This window comes from Pinus tabuliformis, chromosome 3_2 (assembly GCF_031772625.1).
Source record: "Pinus tabuliformis cultivar Carrire ecotype Pingquan chromosome 3_2, CPIR1, whole genome shotgun sequence".
In the NCBI taxonomy this organism is placed as follows: Eukaryota; Viridiplantae; Streptophyta; class Pinopsida; order Pinales; family Pinaceae; genus Pinus; species Pinus tabuliformis.
Window position 1 is genome coordinate 802,316,387 of NC_142302.1, and position 25,622 is coordinate 802,342,008.

Consider the following 25,622-nt stretch of genomic DNA (forward strand, 5'->3'; position numbering starts at 1 on the left):
GACCCTACCGTGTATAAAGGGTTATCGGGAATGACAACAGGATGAGGAACGATGTTTAGAAGTTTCCCATTGAAGAAACTAGGAGAAACGATGTTTAGATGTTTAGAAGTTTCCCACTGTATTCAATAGGTTAACTGTATAAGCTAGAACACATACATAAACTCTGTATAAAAAAGGTTAATTGTAACTGTATAGGTTAACTGTCACCACCCTATGGACAGAACTGTAATGTAAGAAATCTGATAAATGAATGGACAGAACTGTAATGTAAGAAATCTGATAAATGAAAACAATGAAAACATAACTGTAACAGAACTGTAATGTAAGAAAAATCTGATAAATGAAAACAGAACTGTAAGAAGATATAACTAACTTGAATATATTGGCCACTGTTTTGTGATGTTGTCTTCAAGTTTGCTGAATAGTTTGAAAGCATAAGATGCAACTTCAACAGTGGGTGGATTTGTTTTATAGTTTTGGGGACTTGATTTTAATTGGTGGACATGGATGCACATGGATTGCAATGGCTTCATTTTGAATGTGTGGTATGGATTTAATTTGCTGTGATCTAATGGTTGGGAATTGTTTATTTGTTGATCCATGTGCTTTGATTTGTTTTAATGAGAAATAGAATGAGTTGGGTGTCATTTATTGCAGTTATTGGGTCTGGGTGTCATTTATTGAACAAAGTGGATTTAATTGTTATTGGGTTGGGTGTCATTTATTGAACAAATTGGATTTAATTGTTATTGGGTTGGGTGTCATTTATTGAACATAGGGTGCTTAGTTGTTGAACAACACAGCAGTTATGGCTGACATACATTCCTTTTGTTATGTGCAGGTAGGCATATTTATTTGGGATGCAAAGTTGGAGTTCTCATGAGTGGGGGTTGAAGTGACTGCTGTTTTGTACTTCTGGAATAGACCAGTTTGGAAGCCTTTATGGCTCTAGCTGTTTTCTACTTGGGTCAATATGTTTTGCAATATTAAGTAGTAAAATACTATTTATGGACAGTTGTGGGCCCAGTCAATGTATGGGTGATTTTTGGACATAATTTAAAACTTATTTATACATAATGTTATTTATTTCTATTTAAAATTTGGTTTCACAAGTCTTAATCACTGGTGGTTTGGTGGGACCAGTATTATATCAACTACTGGTCCCTACACAAGAATAGGAATCCCTCCCCTAATAATGATGATAAATCACCTGGTCGACTGTAACTCTTCCATTGTCTACTTCGTCGACATAACAGTACGAAACACACCACCGCAGCCAGCACTGCTCCGCCAATGCTGACTGACAATTTGGCCACTAATTTTGATGACGAATTCCCCGAATCCGAAACAAAAACAAAAAAATCAAGGGAGATATTATATGCGAATTAAACCGCAAATAGTTGCAACAGATTTAGAATACCCGTACGGGAAGTCTGGTTATAAAACATGTAAGTTGAGTAGCGCATAAAACAGCCCGCCTCGAGACCTCGACCTTCGAACATTGGGGGACATGTGAGTATCCGAGTCTGAGCTTGCATCAAGCATGCTTGGCAACTAAGATTGCTCAGTGAAGGCCAACACTGAGCGAGACCATATAAGGAGTCATCAATGGATCCAACGGCATAACCATTATTTTTAGAAGCGTTGGTTATGAGTTGTGTGGACAAGTCCTCGACTCTTTCAAGGAATGTCTGTGAATCGCTGGAATTTGTTGCGGCACAATAAACATAGTTCCCACCGTCCACATCCTGAGTATAAAAGGTATTATTCTCATAGCGGAGAAGACAACCGTCCAAATGAATCCGAGCACCATTAGCTTCAGGACACAGTGCTTTTGCATGTCCCGCCGCTTCCTTCACGCACCGGGAACACTGGCTTGCGTTCAAATACTTGTGGCACACAGCAAGACCATAGACAGGATCCGTTTTGCCAGAATCGATTTGCATTGAAGTAGCGAAGCCATCTGCAGAGAGATTTAAAAAGAGGGATTGCAAAACATTATCGAGATTGTCTGTAAACGCTGTAGCATTAACATACATGTGGGGGCTGCACCCTTTGCCCACCAATTTAGACTGGGGATCGTCGGCTGCAACACCGACTGCAATCATGATCGCCGCCATTATAAGCAGAAGTTGAAAATGAGCAAGTTCTGCCATCAGTCCAGCCAATACTCATTACCATTAAAGTCAACTTTACTGTCAAGGCAGACTTGAATGAGGGAGACGATCATTTAGAGAGGGGAAAACAACCTTCAAGTAGCATAATTGATTTTTTCTCTCAGATTTGTTTATCTGTGTTTATGGTCAATATTGAGACATTGAGTTGAGATGTGGAAATGATGACGGTTTGCTTGATAATTAAAAATAAATATGTCTTATGATTTTAAAAATTATCTTATGATTTTAAAAATTAACGTGGAACTAGTTGGTCAAAATTGATGGCCTTCGGCTTTGGCGGAAGAAGAAAAGAAAAAATAATTATTTATCACAAATTATTGATTTGAATTTATCGTCAGAGCTCATTAGAATAATGATATTTTAGCTTTTGTCGTTATCGTCAGAGCTCATTAGAATAATGATATTTTAGCTTTTGTCGTTTCGAGATGATATTATTTAATTAACCAAAAATAAACCTAAATTAAAATTATTAGTTTGAATTCATCATAAAAACTAATTAGTTGAATTTTTAGTTATGATGTAATCAATACTCATTACCTAATCAAACATTATTAAATATTTAATTTTTTATATTATTCACCATTAACTATTAATTTATCACAAAAAAATTTAAAATTTTATATTATTTAATCAACCAAAACTAAATATAAATTAAAATTATTTGTTTGAGTTCATCATAAAAACCTATTAAAAAAATAATTAGTTGAAATTTTAATTATAATATAATCCATACTCATTGACTAATCAAACATTATTAAATATCTAACTCTTATTTTGGTTTTTTTCATATTTGTTATTCACCCTAAACTATTAATACAACACAAAAATTAAAAAAAAAAGTTAAGAAATTTATATTAACTTTTAAAACTATTTTTAAATTTATAAAAGATTGATCATTATTTTACTCAAAATATTTAAGATTATCAGCTTGAGAATGACTCAATACAATTGAAATTGATTTTGGAATATGATAATACAATTCAAATTGATTTTGGAATCTGTTATTGAAATGGTGCGTGGGGCAGGTGTTTGATGGATGAGTGTTGATTGTTTTCGTCCATGAAAGGACTTATTACTAACGATGTTGACGGCGACTCGATACCAGTGAAATCAAATCAAATGTAGATTCTAATGTTGATATGACGCCTGATATATATTAATTAATTAAATTGTTTTTATCAAAATTGATTATATCTATCTATATATATTAATTAATTAATTATTGTTTTTATATGGAAAAAACAAAATAATTTGATGGGACATTTTTTTGTATGGATGAGTGCATTTAATTTAGTAGGTAATTATAGTTGTCATTATGATTTTTATTATTTTACTAAGAATAATATTAAGTAAAGGTTTTTTTGGAAAAAATTATATAAGAGAAATTTTTGGCTTATTCTTTTCGAGCCAACAAGTGTGATTCATCATAAAAACAATATTTTTATAAATATCACAAAAACTCAATATATAAGAAATGTGACTCATATTACTTTAACTAATTTTTTTTTTATTTACAAATATTTTACTCAATACATTATATAAAAATAAATATTTAACTATAAAACTCTAATATAATTTAAATTAACACTATAATTATAATTATTTACAAAAATTAAACTTTAAACATATGATACTTTTATAAAAACATATCAAATAAATAAATCGTAAAACGTCTATAATTTAAATTAACACTATAATTATAATTATTTACAAAAATTAAACTTTAGACATATGATACTTTTATAAAAACATATCAAATAAATAGATTGTAAAATGTCTTTCTCACCAAGAATGCATACGAAAAGGAGGGACTTGAAAATTTTACAACTCTCACAATGACACAAATATGATGTGCGTACATTTTTCCTTGACTTAATATGTTAATTACTTATAGTAACTTTACATAAATAAATGTTATTGTTAATAGTTGAGATATGGAATAATATTATAATGTTATTAAATTGTTTTTCTTAATATAACTCACTCTATTTTAAATGTGATATTAAATAATCACAAATTTTAAAAAATATTTAGTCTGAATTCAAATTAAATTTTTAAATAATTATTAATTAAAATAATTATTTATTTTAGGTTTTTATATAATATTTTAAATTAGTATATATTTATTTTAATTTTCACTAAATTTAAACAAAATAGAACACTTTGTACTGTAAACTTGAGGAATGATTTTCATATCGAGTGGTTTGATTTTTTGAGTTATGATTTCCATATCGAGTGGTTTGATTTCTTGAGTTAAAATTATATATATATATACACGCCGAGTCCATATTAAATATGAAGGAATATATATACTTATCTTATAGACATAAAATAAAATAATTAATACAATGTTTTAATTATAATTTTGAAAATGATTAGCATTTGTATATATATATTCATCTTATAGACGTAAAATAATTAATACAATGTTTTAACTATAAGAAATTATTTATTTTATTTTTGAAAATGATTAGCATTCCTAACATCATGGGCATGAAGTTCAATTTATCACAAATTATTGACTTGAATATAACCTAAAGGCCCATTAGAATAAAGGGATAATTAGAATAACAATATTTTACCTAATAAAGGGATAATTAGAATAACAATATTTTACCTTTTGGTTGTAGAAAGATGATATTATTTAATCAATCAAAACTAAACATAGATTAAAATTTTTGGTTTCAATTCATCATAAAAGCCAATTAGAAACATAATTAGTTGAATCTTTAGTTATGATGTAATCAATACCCATTGCCTAATCAAACATTATTAAATATCTTTTTTTTGGTTTCTATTGACCATAAGCTATTAACAAACAACAACAAAAAGTTTTGAAATTTTTATATTATTTAATCAACAAAAACTAGACATACATTAAAATTATTAGTCTGAATTGATCATAAAAACCAATCAGAAAAGTAATTAGTTGAATTTTTAGTTATGATGTAACCCATACTCATTACCTAATCAAACATTATTAAATATCCAACTTTTGTTTTGTTATTTCTTTTATATTGGTTATTCATGGTAAACTATTAATACACGACAAAAAAAATTATATTAACTGTTAAAAACATTTTTAAGTTTATAAAAAATTAATCATTATTTTACTCAAAATATTTAAGATTAGCAGCTTAAGAATGACTCAATACAATTGGAATTGATTTTGGAATGTGATGTTGAAATGGTGTGTGGGGTAGGTGTTTCATGGATGAGGGTTGATTGTTTTCTTCCTTGAAAGTATTTATCACTAACGGCGTTGAGGGCAACCCGATAATAATGAAATCAAATTTAAATTCTAATATTAATATGCCTCCTGATATTTAGATTGTGTGGTGTAGGTATTTGATGGATGGTCAATCATTCATGAATAGATGAATTTTGGGGGTTGCTCTGTCACGCCCATGATTTATTCATGCGATGTGCGATGATTTGATGTGATGCACCCTTGGTTAAACATGACGAGTTGGCGTGCGACAAGTCGGTGGGCAACGAGCAAGTGGAATGAGTTGGAGAGCGACGAGTTGGGCGCGACGAAAGATGCAACGTTCGGACGAGTTGGCATGCTACGAGCCAACAGAGAGATGGAAATTTGGCTAAGTGTCAAACTCATGGTAGGTGACCTTATACGGAGTATGATCGGGTGAGTGGACCCGGCGGGGCGACGAGATGGGGAAGCCGAACTTTAGTGGGGGCATGGGCAACTGAGTTGGAAGGTCGGCCTGGGTAAGTAGACCGACGTTGTAGCCATGGAGGATGGTATAAATAAGAGGAGGACTCATGGTGGAGAGAACAAAATTACCACAAGAAAACCAAAGTCTGCTTGGAAGTGTGAAGTGGGAGGCCATATGAAAGGGCTGAGGCGCAGGTGGTGTTAGACTGAAGTTTCAAGGTGAGGATGAAGTAGAACCGCAGAACGCTGCAAGGGCAAGCCACAGGGCGAGTCTGCCCACAGGTGGTTAGAGTCGGGTGAACTGGGCAATGGGTGAGTTGATGAGCGGGCGGAGGACGAGAAGATGGAAAAACGAACCAGGTGAGTGGGTAGGCAAACCGGGCGAGCGGGCAGTTGGTGAGATGGCGAGTTTGGGTGAACGCTCGAATGATAAGCGTGGACGAGCTAGGGTGCACCCACACGGCAGTGTGACAAGCTGGGTGGGTGACCAGAGTTAGGGTGAGGCCGCATGACCGCAAGCTGGGAGAAATGAAGAACGAATGAAGTGCGACTGGGTGGCGAGTTGGGCACGGGCAATGAGTGACATGACCTGTGACCGGGTGAATGAGAGAGTTGGAAAACACGACCTGTAGAACGAGGAAACAATGGAGCTACACGGTGAGGTCGGGGAGGCAACATGGTGAAGTGTTGAGTGGTGGGAAAGGCTGCACGATAGGGCGATCGCCCTGGGCAGGGCTACACAATAACTGTGGGACGAGCTGAACGGTGCTTGAGGTGAATTTCTGAAACTACAGTTTGGCGTTGTTTTGGCCAAAGATATTTTGTGGTTGCCTTGAGAGGCTAATTGTATATGAACTTGCAAAAATATATTGTTATATTATTTTGGGAAAGATCTTATCAGGGAGTTGCCCCTCCCTTAAAATATTAAGTGTGCTTGTATACTTTCATATGTGAATGAAGTCAAAATGAATGTTTCCGCTGTGTATAATAACTGATGAATGCTTAGTGAAGCGAAAATATTCTAATTATTGGATGTTAGGTGTAGTCCACACTCGAAAGTATTGGTGAAAAGAAACTGGGTGGTGGTGTTGCACCTGGCTATGAGTGGCTGAAAGACTACCACCAGGATAGGGGCGAGACAGTTGGTATCATATGCCCGAATTCATCGGGAATCATTGTAGATTTGAAGAGAAGCTGATCCCACTATCACTTTGTGACAGCCAGTGTCAGAGGCCTGATTCAGTCGAACAATATTGCAGAAGTAGAGATTTGCACCTCTACACTTCAGACAAGTAGTGACAGAGGATATTGATTGGTTTATGGTCTATACTAGACTACAAAGGAAGCGAATGGCAGAACGAGTAGAGGAATATCAAGTCCTGACGAGCGAATCTAGCAGGGATGCTGAGACAAATTTCATGGATAAAGTGTTGGATTGAATGGAGGAGCTGGCTTCTGAAGTAACTTTAGTGAAAGCCAAGAATGGTGAAATTCGGGATGGCTACTCAAAGTTGAAAGAAGAACTTGATGACCTCAAGGTCCAATACAAGTATACGTAATGGTTGTATACACAAACAAAGAAGGAATTCAAAGAGATTGGAGTTGCAAGGGACCAAGGTTTGGCAGAAATATTGAAGTTGCAGAATGATCTTGGAGGTGCTCGAAATGAGATAGCGGTTTTGAAGGAGGATATTGGGTAGAACTCTGGTGGAGGAGTGGCTCATGTGAAAGTTAAGGAACCTGATTCTTATGACAGGACGAGGAGTGTGAAAAATCTTGGTAACTTTCTATGGGACATGGAGCAATACTTGGAACATTTGGGGATGAATGATGAACAGGCCAAAGTTAAAGTAGCTACTCAGTTCTTGAAGAGGGATGTTAAGATGTGGTGTCAAAGGAAGATGGACCAGATTGCCAGTGGCAATGTTACAAAGATCACTTCATGGGATGACATGAAGAAGGCTTTGCAAACTCATTTTAGTCCACAAGATGAAACATGGGATGCAAGGATGAAGATAAAGTATATAAAACAAATAGGGAGACTACAAGCTTATCAGCGGGGATTCTCAAGTGCTGTTTTGGAACTTCCTAACATGGTGGAAAGGGACAAGGTATTCAATTTCATTATAGGATTGAAGCCCTAGTCATGCAATGAGGTGAAGAGGCAAGAGATTAAAACACTTGAAGAAGTGTTTGCAGCTGTTGATCGCTTGGTAGAACATTATGATGAAGGAAACGAAGAGAAGAAGAGAAAGACTGACAAGCTGAAAGAGATGTCTACAAAATAAGAGCCTTCAAGATCGTTTGACAAGATGAAGATGAAGAGGCCATTGAAGTGTTGGATATGTGAAGAACCACATACGGTGAAGAATTTTTCTTCAAGACCAAAAGTGGCTAAGATAGCACAATCTAATGCGAAGAAGAAAGATGAAACTTCCATTGGGGTTATGCAGATTCTAGGAGTTGTAGTGGCTACGGAAGCGATCTCACGAAGATATTGTGAGAGAAACCAATTTGAGTATGTTGAGATAAAAATTGGGAATGGAATTTTTCTAACTATGGTGGATATTGGTGCAACTAACAACTTCATGAAAGAAGATACTGTGAGAAAGATTGGACTGAAGTTTGTACCTGTTCAGGCACAAATGAAGGTAGTGAAATTTCCTCCTAATTCTTTGATTGGTGTGGCTCAAAGGGTTGATGTGATACTAGGTGAATGGGCAGGGAAGGTCAATTTCAAAATGGTATGGATATATTACTACGAAGTTGTGCTGGACATGGAATTTATGAGGCAATTTGAAGCTATGATAACTCCACATATGAGGAAGTTGTACATTTATGACAAGCAAGAGGATGTACATATTGGTGTGCCAACCATGGGAGCTACAAAGGCCGAGCGTAAGTTGACAACAATGAATGTGGAGGATGTCAAGCAAGATGAAGATGTCTATACGAGGTTATCTTCTATGGAGGGAAATCTTATGGAACAATCACAGGTGATTCAGACATTGTCTGATAGTATCTTAGATATATCAAGCAGACTAGAGGCAATGGAGAAGGATGAGGATGCTAGGCCGAATGTTCAAATGGAGGATCGGGAAGCATACTTGCAGAGATTAGAAGTGGAGGATCCTAATAGATGGATTGAGTTGATAAGTGAGGAAGAGGGAGAGCCTTTAGGCTCCACTTCCTCCCCATCTTCTTAGATTATCATGGAGACGAGGCTCATTGTTAGCTGCTCATGGTAGTGAGTCTCCAACATTGTGAGTAGACATTTGGGGTGAGATAGACACATATTGGCAGACAGTGTGCCATGATGAGTCATGATGATTTTGGGGCATGCGTTCTTATGGAGGCGACGTATGGTTGGATTAGCTACCCAACTAGTCACCGACATGAGGGGTACTAGCCCATGATTTTTTTCAGAGTTTGGAATATCTATGGCATGAGGTAGGTCAAGGGGTGGACACATCTAGATTACCCATAAACACATTTGTGTGGATTGATAGTCTTGGTGATGGTGGTTGACAGGATGGGGTTTTCAAGGATGACAACCATTTAGTGTGGAGTATGTCACACCCATGAGTCGTGTGTGCGATGAGTTGGGACGACACACCCTCATTTAAATGCGATGAGCTAGAATGGGACGAGTAAGTGGGTGACAAGCTGGTGCGAGGAGTTGGAGAGCGGTGAGTCAGGTGTGATGAATGTTGCGACATTTGGACGAGTTGGCGTGCGACGAGCCAATGAAGAGGTGCAAATTTGGCCAAGTGTGAAACTCATCAGAGGTGACCTTATACGTAACACGGTTGGGTGAGTGGACTCAGCATGGCGACGATATAGACAAGTCGACCTTGAGTGGTGCCATGGGTGGTCGAGTTGGAAGGCCAACCTGAACAGGCTCACCCACATTGTAGCCATTGCAGATGGTATAGGTAAGAGGAGGACGCATGGTGGAGAGAACACACTTACCATAATTAAACACAAGTCTAGTTGGAAGTGCGAAGTGGGAGGCCATATGAAGGAGCCGAGGCGCAGGAGGTGCAAGACCGAAGTGCCAAGGCGAGGATGAAGCAAAATGGTAGAACACAACAAGGGTGAGCCATAAGTCAAGTAACTGGGTAGCTACAGGGTGTGTAGCCGGGTAGCCGCAGGGCGAGTCTACCCACGGGTGTTTAAGGTCGGATGAACCGGGCGAAGGATGAGCGGGTGGATGACGAGCTGATGGGTGAACGGATTGGGTGATTAGGTAGGCAAAATAGGCGGTCGGGTGGTCAGTGAGTTGGTGACTTTGGGTGAACGGTCGAAGGGTAAGCGCAGACGAGCTGGGTGCGCTCGGACAATAGTGCGACAAGCTGGCCGCTTGACCTAAGTTCGAGTATGACCACACGACTGCGAGCTAAGAGAAATAGACAATGGGTTAAGTGCGACTAGGTGGCAAGTTGGGCACGTGCACCGAGTGACACGATCTACGATCGAGTGAATGATAGAGTCGGGCAACACATCCTATGGAATGAAGAAATAATGGAGTTGCACAGTGACGCCGGGCATGCGACACAGTGAAGTGTTGAATGGTGGGCAAGGACGCACAGTAGGGCAAACCGCCCTGGGCAGGGTTGCACGACAAGTGTGGGCCAAGATTAACGATGGTTCATGTGAATTTTCGAAATTATAGTTTGGCCTTGTTTTGGCCAAATATATATTGGGGTTTCCTTGAGAGGCTGATTGTATATGAACTTGTAAAAACATACTGTTATATTATTATGAGCAAGCTCTTATCAGGGAGTTGCGCCTCCCTTAAAATATTAAGTTTACTTGTATTGTATACTTGCATATGTAAATGAAGTCAAAATGAATGTTTCCGTTGTGTATAATAACAGATGAATTCTTGGTGAAGTGAAAATATTCCCTGGGCAGGGTTGCATGATAAGTGTGGGCTGAGCTTAACGATGGTTCATGTGAATTTTCGAAATTACAGTTTGGCCTTGTTTTGGCCAAATATATTTTGGGGTTGCCTTGAGAGGTTGATTGTATATGAACTTGTAAAAATATATTGTTATATTATTATAAGCAAGATCTTATCAGGGAGTTGCACCTCCCTTAAAATATTAAGTTTACTTATATACTTGCATATGTAAATGAAGTCAAAATGAATGTTTTCGTTGTGTATAATAATAGATGAATTCTTGGTGAAGTGAAAATATTTTAAGTATTGGATGTTAAGCGTACTCCACACTTGAAAGTATTGGTGAAAATAAATCAGTTGGTGGTGCCGCACCTGCCTATGAGCAGTTGAAAGACTGCCGCTAGGATAGGGGCATCACATGCTCGATGCCATCGAAGTCATGAACTAGCTACCAATTAAAGGGATCAATATGAACACCATCAATCTGAGGGAGACCAAGACACGTCATTAATAGAACATGATTAAAAGTATAGGATTGGATGTGAAAAAATCAATCTGAAGGACACTAAGAAATAACATTCATAGAATGTAACTAGAAATATGGTTTCAGGCATGGATTCCAATATCGAGAATGTGTCGACAGTATGCAGGGTATTCGATGTTGAGATGGTATCAACATTATGTGGGGGAGCTTTTTCTTCTATAGTAAATTTACATCCATAAATGTTATTGTTAATAGTTGAGGTATAGTATAATATTATATTGTATATAAATTAGAAAGTTATTTTTTATATAACTCACTCTATTTCATAATCGGTAGTGAGAATAATATGGATCTGTTGAGCATGGAAGTATACATCACTTGTCATTGGAATGAGTTCCAAAAATTACATCCATTATCATCCAATGGATCTCGATAGTTGTGAGTGATTTAGAAGTCACCACCCTGCATATTTTTCACATAGGGAAATGCCTTATGACATAAATAGGAAGCCACTTATATATTCCAAAATATTCCATAAATGGATGCAAACAAATAGTAAATGAAAGAGAATACAATCTCCAACAAGGCTTTGATGATCAAATGATCACCCTAAGCATTGAAAAACCTATTTGAAATGTTTGGATGAAATTTGAAGTAAGTGAAACATAGAGATGGGAAAAGGAATGAGGTAGGAGAAATCCAACCTCATCGGGATCAAACAATCACCTAGAGACATGAGGAATGACCATAAGGGGAACTACAAAAAATAGGAAATTCTAAATTTGGGAGGATGGAAATTCCCTTGCCCCACCAACCCTCTCACCCACAAACTAACAAAAGATAACACAATATGCAACCATATAAGAGGAACGAGAAGAAAAAATCCAAATACACTTGATGTAATTGTACAAGAGCTATGAGAGAAAGGACCCAAAACACCCTCGATGCAATCATACAAAAGAGGAAATATGAAATGTGACTGAACCGAATGAAAGTGTTTACAAAGGATGGAATTCTCATTCCACAAAAACAAGATTAGCTATATAAACACATACACATTGATTGTGATTATAAGATATTATTCTTTATATAGACTTTAAAGTAATTTTATGGTGCAGATGAGTTGGATTTTGTAGCGTTTATTTCTCATTAGGTCTTAAAATTTCGTGGGGAAGGTTTGAGAGTGGGTGTCATTTTCTAGGGACAAAACCTATTCCAACAGGCGTCCAAAAAATCCTTGTGACAACATTCACTTTTGTGTGGATAGTTCTAATATCATTATTTCATCCAAACTCGTAACATTCCCATTTATTTGGATAGTTATCACCTCATTCTTTCATCCAACATTAAGACTCCCCTTCCAAGAAACACATTAGAAATAAAAACTTCCATGAAATCAAATATGGGTTTTAAAATATTCAAAAATTCAGAATGTTGATAATTTATATAATTTATGAATTTTATTTTTTCTTTCTTTTTATTGCCTTGACTTATGGATGATCTAAAATTTGAATCTAATTGTTTACGTACTACTTCATAACAAAACTATTGCCAAATAAACTATCCTATGAATCAATTTTTGAATCAATTTGTGAATTCCTTCTCTGTGCTTGGTAGATGGTGAGTTAGGACGGATCTAGGATGGTATTTATGTAGTTGACATTGAAATATGTTATTTATAATTCATGTTCTCCATATTAAAATGTTAAAACATGCCCTCTCATATTTTTGTTTTTCTTGTATGCATATATTTAATTATTTTTATTAGTAATATTTTCTAAAATATTATACATCAAATTCATATTAATCATTAAAAAAATTACAAATATCTCTTATACATTAAATTATAAAGTAGTGATTAATGGAATAATAATTATCTCAATCATACTCTCTTTATATATGTTTCATGTTAAAATCTTTTACTCAACATTTTTTATTTTTTATTTTTAATTTAAATTACCTTATTTTTCTCTTTATTAAGTAGATATAAAAGTATGTTATTTAATATGGACATTGAAATACTTCATTTATGGTTTATAGTAAAATATTTTTTGTTCTTTATATATATATATATATATATATATATATATTAAACTGAACTTAGAATAAACTAGTACAACTGTAATTGATATAGTGGAAGACTTCATTTGTATCTACCATTGATAAATATATAACAAAAAAAACTACCCTTAAGAATCTCAAGTCTCAATAAAAAAGAGAAGTGTTGAAGATTTTCTATCTTAGGCCCTTAAGAATCAATCTAGGTTGTGAACCGATCACCATCGACCCTTAGGTTGAAATAGGAAGTCATCCACCTAAGTTGAAATAGGAATTCTTTGGCTAATTACAGAACATGTAATATCAACAATAGTATTTTCTGTCATCTCCATATTAAGTAGTGAAGAAATTACATTTCTTTTTGGTAGTAAAAAGTAAATTATTATATTTTATTCATCTCTATATTAAATAGTAAAGAAATTAGATTTCTTCCGTGTACTAAAAGTAAATTTTTTTTTTCGTTACTTTATATCTTTATATAAAATTATATAAAATTAAGGTGCAATTTAAAATATTTTATATCTTTATATAAAATTCCATAAAATTAAGATGCAAATTAAAATATTTTAATTATGATTAGCATTAATTTCTTTTTTAATACTATTTTTAATTTGTTAATTTAAATTATCATTTTATAATTTAACCTTATTGGAAAACCTCTCTCCCTACAAAAAAAAATAGTCTATTTCCAAATTAAAAAGTAACAATTTTATAAAACTAACTAAGTAGTTAGTTAGTTACTTAGTTAGTTTATATATATATATATATATATATATATATATATATATATAAATATAAATTAATTAATGTATTGTGTTGTTTTATAATATTAATATAAAGATAATTTTTATAATATTTGTTATTTGTCAGTATATTTTTAAGTTCGTGAGTGGAAAGAGCAAAGTAATCTGATGGGAGATTTTTTAGTATGAATGAATGCATTTAATTTACTAGGTAGTTATAGTTGTCATTATGGCTCTTATTATTTTACTAAAGCAAAAAATTTTGGTAGAAATCACATGAGAGAAATTTTTGGCCAACACTTTTCAAGCCAATAAGTATAATTCATCATAAAAACAATAATTTTATAAATATCATGAAAACTCAATATATAGGAAATATAAATCATATTAGTCTAACTAATTTTTATTTTTTTTAACAAAATTTTACTAATTACATTACATGAAAATACAATATTTAACTATAAAACTCTAATATAATTGAAATTAACACTATAACTATAATTACTTACGGAAATTAAGCTTTAAATATGTGATACTTTTATAAAAACATATCAAATAAATAGATTGTGAAATGTCTTTCTCACCAAGAATGCATACCAAAGGGAGGGTCTTGTAAATTTTCCAACTCTCACAATGGCACAAATATGATGTGCGTACAATTTTTCTTGACTTACTATGTTAATTACTTATACTAAAACTTATAGTAAATTTACATAAATAAATGTTATTGTTAATAGTTGAGATATGGAATAATATTATAATGCTATTAATTTTTTTTATATATATAACTCACTCCACTTTAAATGTGATATTAAATAATCATAAATTTTATTATTTAGTTTCATTTCAAATATAATATTTTAAATAATTATTAATTAAAATAATTATTTATTTTAAATTTAGATATAATATTTAAATAGTATATATTTATTTTAATTCTCTCTAAATCTAAACAAAATAGAACACTTTTTTAGTGTAAACTTGAAGAATGATTTCTATATGGTTTGATTCCTTGAATTTTTTAATTTTTAGTTTTTTTTTTCCTCCTGAATATGGCTACTTCTATATTAATACAAAAATAATTTACACCGAGGTCATGACCTCGTAGAGCTAGCCCAAAAATGCGGCATGATTACAAGCTGTATGCAAAAATCCAGTTGAGTATTGCCCTCAAGAACTGTAGAGAGCCTGATCATGATTAAGGCAAAAATACAGAAAACCCCATAGTTGTACTTGGAATTGAGAATTAAACCGGAGCTATGCGACAACCAAAATAGTAAAACTAGACTTGGTAGCTGTGACCAGCTACGCGACAACCCATTACTGAAAACAGAGGTAACTGTGACTGCGACCGAAACTGAAAACTGAAGGCTAGCAGAATGCCCCTTTCGTATGAAAAACTGGCAATATGAGCTAATGCATATGTCGTAATATCTAGGACAGTGATGAGTGAACCTTCTCGAGCTTGCTGAAGTCCAAGAAAACCAGAAAGAACCAACCTGTTTAAGCATCAGGAGAGGGATCAGGCGGCTCCTCGGTGATGTGGCATCCATACTTGTAATCATCGTCGTCATCAGAGGAGCCCGCCTGATTCTTCATGCTTTGAGAAGCTTTGCCTTTGCCAGAGCCTGAAGCTTTGCTTTGTTCGAGGTTTGTCTGGATGGGGCCTGGTCTGTCTTCCACCGGCCTGTCCGTAGTCACTCTGAGGGAACCAGCCTCTTGACCTGAATTGAGCTCGCTAAGCTCAATGGTGACGTGGCCATAAAGGAAGAAGTGCCATGATTGCAGGGGAATCGTAACTGAGCGGCGTTAGTCATGGATTGGAAGGAGCTCGATGCTATAATTTGCAATCCTTTACTCCTACCCCATCCACTCCGAGTAGTTGGATACCTGTTTGAGCGGAAGTCTGGGCAGGAGGTTGAGCAGTCCGTCATGGAGGAGACAGCCTGGTGTCCAATTTGCCCTCGAGAGTTACCTCTTTTGCAGCTCATTCACTGCCGCAGTTTCGGCATAGCTGGAGGAGCAGGGTGATTTGGGCTTCTTGGAAGAGGATGGAAGCAGTAAAGGATGAAAACAAACTTGGCTTCAGCGCTCAGGGCAGCAAGCGGGTGGCAAGCAAAAGAGCAGGTGAAATAGAGGATGTCTTGTGGGCATAGCCAGAAGCTCCTCTAGTGAACCAAAGGCTGGTTTACTCCAGAGAGAGGACGAGAGCAAACCGCTGCAACTGCAAAGGAAGAGGAACTAGAGTGGAGGGGAGAAACGCGATTATGGCAAGTTGATAGTGCCATGATCAAGAAATTAACCGGCAGAAATGGATGTACTGGCGTCATTAAAGTCTCATTAATCTGGAGCAGAGGAGGAGTTATGACCGAAGCTGTGAGAGGATGTGCGCCCATCCAAACCGCAAGCTATGTACCTGTGCTGTCATCAGACACCCGGATCCGGGAGGTTTGGTTCCTTGATATATATATATATATATATATATAGATACTAAGTCCATAAAAAATATTTAGTTTCATTTCAAATATAATTTTTTAAATAATTATTAATTAAAATATTTATTTATTTTAAATTCAGATATAATATTTTAAATTAGTATATATTTATCTTAATTCTCTCTAAATCTAAACAAAATACAACACTTTTTTAGTGTAAACTTGAAGAATGATTTCCATATCTATATATATATATATATATATACTAAGTCCATATTAAATATGAAAGAATATATATACTCATCTTATAGACGCAAAATAACTAATACAATGTTTTAGACGCAAAATAACTAATACAATGTTTTAACTATAATAAATTATTTATTTAACTAGTCTAAACAGGCACATTTAGTATTGAGGTAATAACAATTTAGCATAGTCTAAATAGGAAGATTTAGTATTGAGTCAATAACAATTGAGCATAGTCTAAATAGGGAGATTTAGTATTGAAGCAATAACCTAGGTTGAAATGATATAAGTTCTAAAGTGAGCAATTGCTTTTTCCAAAACATAAGCTTGCTTTTCCAAATCTAAATTTTTCAAATCATAATAATGTATTCTTTTACTCACAAACGAATTTGGTAGTTCCTATCATATCATATACTTTTAAGCAAAAGGGTGGTGATGGTTTCTTGTCAAACAAAGGAATAAAGTATGAAATTTCGTTCAAAATCCAAATTTCCTAGCACTGGGTTGTTGATATTACTTGTTTAATTTTTTTAAAATCCATTAAAAATTATGATTAGTTTTTAATAGTTTGTTAATTATAATAACAATTAAGAGATAATTTAAATTAAATTTTCTCATAAAATTTATTTTTCCAAAAAATGGTTGCATTCGTTTATGAGAAGTTTGAGGTGGCAAATCATTGATCACTGTAACTCTATTTAGATATATACAACAATCACACGACACATATCATGACAAAGAATACGATCTACTAGTAAGGTCACTTAGACTTTGACTATATTGTATTAATGTCAACTAAATTCTTGCTTCATATTTTATGCTATTGTATTACTATTAACTAAATTGTTGCTTCATAGTTCATAGAATTAGACTATTAATCCCACCAAATGCAAACTTTAAACACAAATAAACAACGATAAATTGTTAAGCCAACCAAATACATGTAAGTTGAAACACACAAACTAACAAATGCATGTAAACAGAGGAATAACAAAGCACAAAAAAACCAACAAAATGTTATTGACTTGAAACACATTAAAAATAATTTCTTTGCAAACAAAAAAATATGTACTTAATAGTCTCATTCATCTATATATTTCTTTTTTTTTAACGACTTCATAGACTTTAATCTCTGTAATTTTCTTCTTCACATTTTTCTACAACTCCACATCATAACAAGTTTCACAACCCTTAGTATGATGTTAAATGACTAATGAATTTTACATCTTTTTGCAGAATGTTAGATGACTAATGAACCTAGCAAATGCACCTCCATTTCTCAATGCCAAATTTTAAAGCATGAATCTCAAAATGTCCCCTCTACCATTGAAGAGATATATTAAATATTTAAGGTACAATAGAGAAGATATAATAAATGTTCAAAATGTATTAATATTGTTGCAAATTAACACTGGGATTTGATAATTAATGTTATTAAATACCTAGAATACAAATTTATTTAATTAAACTTCAATATTGAGTGCCACTTAATTTTCTTTTAATTAAATTTTTGATTTTAATTATCTCTGATAGAAAAATATTATCATCTATATTCTTCTTAAAATAATATTTTTTATTAACACTAACACATAAATCTCAAATAAACATGTTATTTTATCACGATGTTATTTGTAAATTTTACAAAAGCGTAAAACAAATGTTATGGTCTTTATTATTACTTTCAAATATATTTTTTCATATAAATACTAATACACATACTAAATCACTTTTTTAATAATACACAATAGACATACTAAATCACTTTTTTAATATTTTTACACTAAGAATATTTATTTATTTACTTGACATTTCTCACTTTTCAAATACTTCACCAACTAAAAGATTGAAATTTCATTTATGAAGGACACTGAAATCAATTATTTTAGGTACGATCTTCTCATAAACAATGCATTTTACAAAACATTATAATAAGCTATAGCAAATTCCACAGTTTTTTCAAAGTCTACTGCATTTATTACAATTGTCGGTGCTATGGCACGGAATAATAAACAAAGAATCTTTGAATCAAACTCATTCAAGTTATATATTTATTTCTCTGCATCGAATTGAACAATGAAAAGCATACTATGCATATGACGCTTTAACTTCTGGGTTTCCTATAGCTGTTGGTGCACTTGCTGGCTTTGGTGAGAGTTGCTGTAAAATGCTAAATACGTTACACACTAACGAGGGCATAAAGACACGGTTGGATTGCCGATGCCGTAGAGATGGATCAGGTGCCAGAGAGGGCTGTATTTTGTACTCTGTATCTCATATTAGGGATGCTCTGCACATTTGATGTGTATGATGCGCTCATTAGCATCCTCGTGGAGATATGCAAGGCCTCGAGCTGTGCCCTCTATAATCTTTAAACGATTTTCCCAACTCAAAGGATTCCTTATCTCTCCTGCAGATCTCCAAAAAAATATTTGCAAGCTTCCATACAGATAATATTTGAATGCTTCAATACATGTAATTGAACCAATACAACTTTTTTTTTTTAACGAACAACTTGAATCACTAAAACCACAGCTTTAATGAGAACAACTCACCAAACAAATGCTTGTCAAGACTGTTATTTGACATCAATTCATAAACCAGCAAGCGTTCATGCCCTCGCGTGCAACATCCAAACAAACGAACAAGATTACGGTGACGGGCGCTGCTGATGAGCCTCGCTTCTGTGAGAAACTCCTGTGCGGCTTCAGTAGTCTGATGCCTTCCATTCAGTTTTTTAATCGCAACTTCCCTCCCATCCGGAACTCTTCCCTGCTCGTCTAAATCATTAGAATCCATCTGCAAAATAATCCATATAATTGAACAGACTCACAAAAGGCACTTTTGATATTATACCTTATAAACTTCACCAAATCCTCCTCTACCAATTACATTGTTTCTTTCAAAGTTCCCGGTAGAATTTTTCAGAACCTCGTAATCGAAAACCTCAAAGCTTTCCTTCACCGCAGTTAGGTTGTCATCTGCACACAGTATTTGTCCCAACGATTAAATAAGGCCAAGTCAAAGAAATCCGGAAAATGTAGTTTGGAAGCCCTAATAGTGATGATAAATCACCTGGTCGACTGCAACTCTTCCATTGTCTACTTCGTCGACATAACAGTACGAAACACACCACCGCAACCAGCACTGCTCCGCCAATGCTGACTGACAATTTGGTCACTAATTTTGATGACGAATTCCCCGAATCTGAAACAAAAACAAAAAAATCAAGGGAGATATTATATGCGAATTAAACCGCAAATAGTTGCAACAGATTTAGAATACCCGTACTGGAAGTCTGGTTATAAAACATGTAAGTTGAGTAGCGCATAAAACAGCCCGCCTCGAGACCCCGTCCTTCAATCATGGGAGTACACTCAAGTAAAAGATTCCGAGTATCATTCAAGCATGTTTGGCAGCTATTGTTGGAAAGAGAAGGCCAACATTGAGCGAGACCATATAAGGATCCGTTGAGAGAGCCAGGGCTATTTGCAGACGCGTTCGTGATTAGTTGCGTGGATAAAGCCAGGGCTATTTCAGAGAATCGCGGATCACTGGAGTTTGTGCTGTACAGACAGTTGGAGGAATTCCCAGCGTCCACAGCCTGACCATCGAAAGAAGAATCCTCATAGCGAACGAAACAACCGTCCAGATAAATCCGACCACCAAGAGATCGGGAACAGTATGCTTTTAGTTGAGTAACTGCTCCTGTAATGCATTTGGAGCACTGGCGTGAGGTTAAATACTTCATACACACTGCAAGAGCATAGATATTACAATCGTTGTTAGAAGCATAAAGTTGTGGGGTAAGATCTGAGCTGAGGGATGCCAAAACAGAATCCCGATTGCCACTGAAAGCTGCGAACATTGTACCACTAACGTTTTTGGGGTTGCACCCTTTTCCCACCTCCAACTCGAACACCGGATCATTGGCCGAAAGGCCTACTGGAATCATAACTGCGACCATAATGGCCAGAAATGGAAAATGGGCAACTTCGGCCATGCAACCAATGTTTGAGACACAGGGGCTGCTTATCTCAAAAGCTGCCGGTGTGTTTGAATATTGAGGCAGAAACCGAGTCTGCTGGTACTGTAAGACTACTGGATGACAATGAATCCAGTCATGGAACAATGTTTGAAACTACTTGCAGTTCCACAGCAATTTCTTGCAGGATTTTAAGAAACATTTACAGGACACTATGAATCCGCGGAACAAGAAGCTGAGTCTTCGGGGTGTCGAGACATTGACCGCTGGTCAATATGGATTTTCAGTAACAATGGCTGGACAATATGAATCCACGCAACTAGTTGATATGTTACAACGTTCAGGCAATTCTGGCCCGCTTTATCGTCGGCGTGTTGAAACATTGACCACTTGATAACGAAGAAGCTGAGTCTTCGGCGTGTCGAGACATTGACTGCTTCTTACAACGAAGACGGCAACTAATAACTGCCTGCTATCGGGCCTTGAGTATTAACATTTTATAAAAAACAGTTGTTTTTTTTGGTGAGATTTTTTTGTGTCAGACAAATTTTGGTAAAAAAATTTGTGGTCAAATTTTGATTTGTGTTATTTAAATTAATTTTTTGATTGTATATATAGATTCAGCATGCTGAAAATCTCTATGGCATTTTTATTGCACAGTATTACCCATCAAACTTGTGATTTCAATAAATTCCTATCAGATTTTAGAGAAATTAAACTAAAAAAATCTACCCTAAAAACTTCAAAAAAATCACAATAAAAACAACTCCATACATAAAACCAGGCTATTCATCCAAAAATCCATTTGAGATGTGGGTGGCTGAACAAAAATCCATTTGAGATGTGACTGGCTGAACATGCATGTTACTTCATGTTATCCAATGGCTCGAGAAGGGGAAAGCTGTAATTAATGCAATAAATATATGTAGCCTTGAAGGCCACTTTCTCACTCTATTTCAAACTGGACCACTTTCTCACCATATTTCAAACTCACAAGTTCGTGGGAAATTTGCTGGTCACTGTCTGTCACATTGTTGATGCTCTTCGTCCCCTTCGCGTTGATTAATCTCTTCGCACCTTCCACCAATGCGCAGGTTCCTGTCCCTGCTCCCATGTCCGACAGTAAGGTCTTGCCCTCGCCCTTCCATTTTATTTCCAGGTCTGTTATTTGTTAACGGGGAATTCCAAGTCGATTTTGTGAGATCTGTATTGGGACTGCAATAACGACCATTTTTCACAAACTCAGATTGTGGCAAACCAAGTAAAACACAAAGGGATACAAGTTAAGAGTGAGGATGCCAAATAAAGCACAAACTGATACAAGTTAAGAGAGAGAAAGTTGGATTAGTTCAGGAGACCATCTATTCGGGATTTGTGCATATGGTTTTCTCCTCCTTTAATAAAGACGGTTGGTTTCGACCTGGTTGACCGGTGTTTTAACTGGACTGTTAGGTTTCGACCTGGTTCATCGGTGTTTTAAATGGACTGTTAGGTTTCGACCTGGTTCACCGGCGTTTTAAATAGACTGTCGGTTTCGACTGTATGTTAAAAAAAACCATTTTCACACAGAAGCCACATCTGAACTTATCAGAGCCAGGTTTATATCATGCGCCACTCTTATGAGTTGTGTGTAATTAACAATATTTTATTAGTTATTCGCATAAACTTAGAGTTCACGCTTCCCTTCTCGGCTCGACAATCCACAGGGTATTTTCCATGGACGTTTATTTAAGGCCTGCATTACCTCACCTCTAGTCAGAGTCCAGAATTAGTTGTGAAGAATTAGTTATTTAATGAATAAAATGACGATGATGAGATTAAGAATTAGTTATTTAATGAATAAAATGATGATGATGAGATTCTAGAATTAGATGGAATTAGTTATTTAATGAATAAAATGATGATGATGAGATTAAGAATTAGTTATTTAATGAATAAAATGATGATGAGATTGAGATTGTAGAATTAGATGATGATGATGAGATTAAGAATTAGTTATTTAATGAATAAAATGATGATGAGATTGAGATTGTAGAATTAGATGATGATGATGATGAGATTAAGAATTAGTTTGATGATGATGTTGATGATGATGATGATGGACCTGAAAAATAGATGATGGGTCTATCGGACCTGAAAAACAGATGATGTCAAACATTGGTCTATCGGACCTAAAAAACAAATTATTTATTTAAGATTTTATTCCTATGCTCAAAAATAATTTTGACATTGTACAAGGCTAGGAAGGTCAATATTGTAACAAAGATTGTGAAACTGAGATCTAGCCATTATAAACTAGCCATTATTTATTTACATAAATAAAAATTATTTATTAATAATATTTAATTATTATTTATTAATAATATTAAATTATTATTTATATATTATCTATGAAATTATAAGAACAAATTTGTTCATAAAAATATTATAGTTAATAAAATCATAAACATATTCTTATTAATTAATAAATAAACTTATTATAAATAAATAAATACCCCAATAAATAATAATATATATATAAATATAATATTTATGAATTTTTAGTTATATAACTCAAAATTGGCCTTTTAATTGTTTGTAAATATTTGAAATTATTCATTAATAATAATAAACCATTATTTATATATGATTTATTATTTCATATATTATTATTTTATATATATGAAATAATAATAATAAGATATTTATAAATAAAAACACAAAGGTTGAAAAAAAAATTAAAAAAGGGGAGGGGTAATAACGAGGGAAAATCAAGAGGAAACAACCATAATCTAGCTCTTACTCAGTTTCCACCCATCATCCCTATTGAGATTGATTGAATGCTTCTCAATCTCAATCGCCTCTCTTAGCTTCCTATGGTGGAAGTGATCAACCCTCGCAATGACCTTCGCATCCTCAATGCAAGCATGGTGCTTATATTTCTTTGCATGCTCCGCAAGAGCTTATCAACACGATCGGTTATGCCTGATGTCTGTTGCATGGTCTTGGATTCTCTGTTTAAGAGAGCAGTTGATTTCCCTAATGTAGGGAATCCCACAAGAACTTTAGATCGAGTAAACCCCTTTCATGTCTTTAGGGTCTATAGGGTCTATAGGATCTTTAATGGGTTTGAGAGAATTTCTAATGGTAAAAAGGGGTTTGAAAGAAGAAGAAACTTTATTCCTCTTAAGAATATGGGCAATCTTGTCAGTGGTCCCCTGGATAAATGGGAGCTGCACCTTAGAGATTGGGTCATCACGAGGAGGTTTAACCCTCGATTCTTTATGGGCCCTTTGAAAAGCTTTGAGGCCTTGAGATCTGCTATAGCCATTATTTTCAAAAACTTTAAGAAGATGAGATTTTTCCTCTTCTAGGTGTTTCTCATTCGAAATTCTTAAAGCATAAGTGGCTAGAGTACTTAGAATCTTGAATTTTTGTGCTAGAAAATGATGAGAACTGGAATGAAGATATTTCTCCGTGTGAGTTTTTTGCGAAAGACTCAGTGAGAAAGGGAACCACCATTCATTCTAGAGAGAACCTGACGTTATGGAAATGAAGACACCCATTCACTTCAACCTCCATTGTGAATTTGATGGAGTCGTATTGAGAATTAAGATGGTTAAGAAACAAATTCAAATTTTCGCATCCATGAGGCCAAACGACACACGTATCATCAACAAACCTCTTCCATTTCTTAGGACGAAATTGGGTGGAGGCTAATTCTTTAGTCTCAAAATCTTCCATGAATAAGTTAGCAACTATAGGGGAGAGAGGAGAACCCATCGCTACCCCATAGCATTGTTCAAAGAAGTCACCGTCAAAATTGAAAAAGGTAGAGGTGAGGGAGTGGCCAACTAATTTGGTAGTGTCATTGTCAGTGATCCGATTTATGACATCAATGGCCTATTGAATAGGAATATTGGTATAAAGGGAAACAACATCAAAACTTACTAACAAATCACTAGGATCCAGCCTAATATCCTTCCATTCTTTAACAAAGGAAGCAGAGTCCTTAACAAAGGAATTAGCATGACCAATAAGAGGTTTGAGCCTTTGAGTTAAGAATTTAGCTAGAAGATACATAGGCCCACGTATTGTATTAACAATAGGTCTCAGGGGGACCCTAGCCTTATGAATCCTAGGATAATAATAATTATAAAAATTCAAATAATAGTTATAATATTAATGCTAACCATAATAATAATAATAATAATTTCTCTTCTCCTTTTAAAATTGTTATTAATATCTCTAGTAAAATTTCTAGTCAATCCGTTTTTAACCTCTAAAATAAGGGTCTTAATTTTGCCCTTGCCCCTAATAAGAGTCCCATGAATGACATTATTTGTAACATTGAATTTGGTATCAAAGACCTTCCTGATAATGATAAGAAGGTTATCAGGCAAGACTATGCTATCGGTCTTAGGAAGGCTAAGCCTCCCAAAAGAAACATTAGCAAAGATGAATTTCTTGCCCTTAAAGCTCTAAAGGAGAACCCCAACATTGTCATCCATAAAGCTGATAAAGGCAGAGCTGTCGTCATTCTTGATAAGAGGAAGTGATTTTCATCCTCGATGTTCATATTCTCACAGAGATGGCAAATCCTTTCCATCCATGGTGTTTTAGGAACTGCCCAATGACCTATTTCACTATGGATCTCATGAGAGTTCGTTCTAATCTTAGCTATATTAATTTTATTCTTTGAGCTAGTTAAAACAGAGAGATACTTTTGATCTTCTAGGGTGGGGTTGATGACCTTCTTATAATATCTTAATTTTCTTTTAGCTGCTAAATCTTTCTCACACCACATTTTTTCTTTCAACTTAGAAGTAACAATATTTTTAATGTTATTAATGTTTTGCAATGCAACATTATTGTCGATCTCCCAATGGTTTAACCAGGCCCTGGTGTCTTTATACCAACCTCGTTTGAGCCT

At 34.7% G+C, this 25,622-nt stretch overlaps 2 protein-coding genes across 2 annotated transcripts; both read right to left on the reverse strand.

Annotated features, from left to right (window-relative positions):
• Positions 1–1,385: 1,385 nt before the first annotated feature.
• Positions 1,386–2,156, reverse strand: LOC149183016 (cysteine-rich receptor-like protein kinase 2). The gene has a single exon (XM_089414776.1). The coding sequence runs from the start codon at positions 2,154–2,156 to the stop codon at positions 1,386–1,388; it is 771 nt and encodes a 256-aa protein (XP_089270902.1).
• A 13,391-nt stretch (positions 2,157–15,547) lies between these two features.
• LOC149183017 (G-type lectin S-receptor-like serine/threonine-protein kinase At1g61420) lies at positions 15,548–22,092 on the reverse strand. Its single transcript, XM_089414777.1, has 6 exons — positions 21,689–22,092; positions 19,801–19,932; positions 19,582–19,706; positions 19,281–19,497; positions 19,022–19,135; positions 15,548–15,843 (listed from the first exon to the last, which is right to left on the reverse strand). Exons 1-6 carry the CDS (start codon positions 21,822–21,824, stop codon positions 15,548–15,550), a joined length of 1,020 nt encoding a protein of 339 aa, XP_089270903.1. The 5' UTR covers positions 21,825–22,092.
• Positions 22,093–25,622: the final 3,530 nt, after the last annotated feature.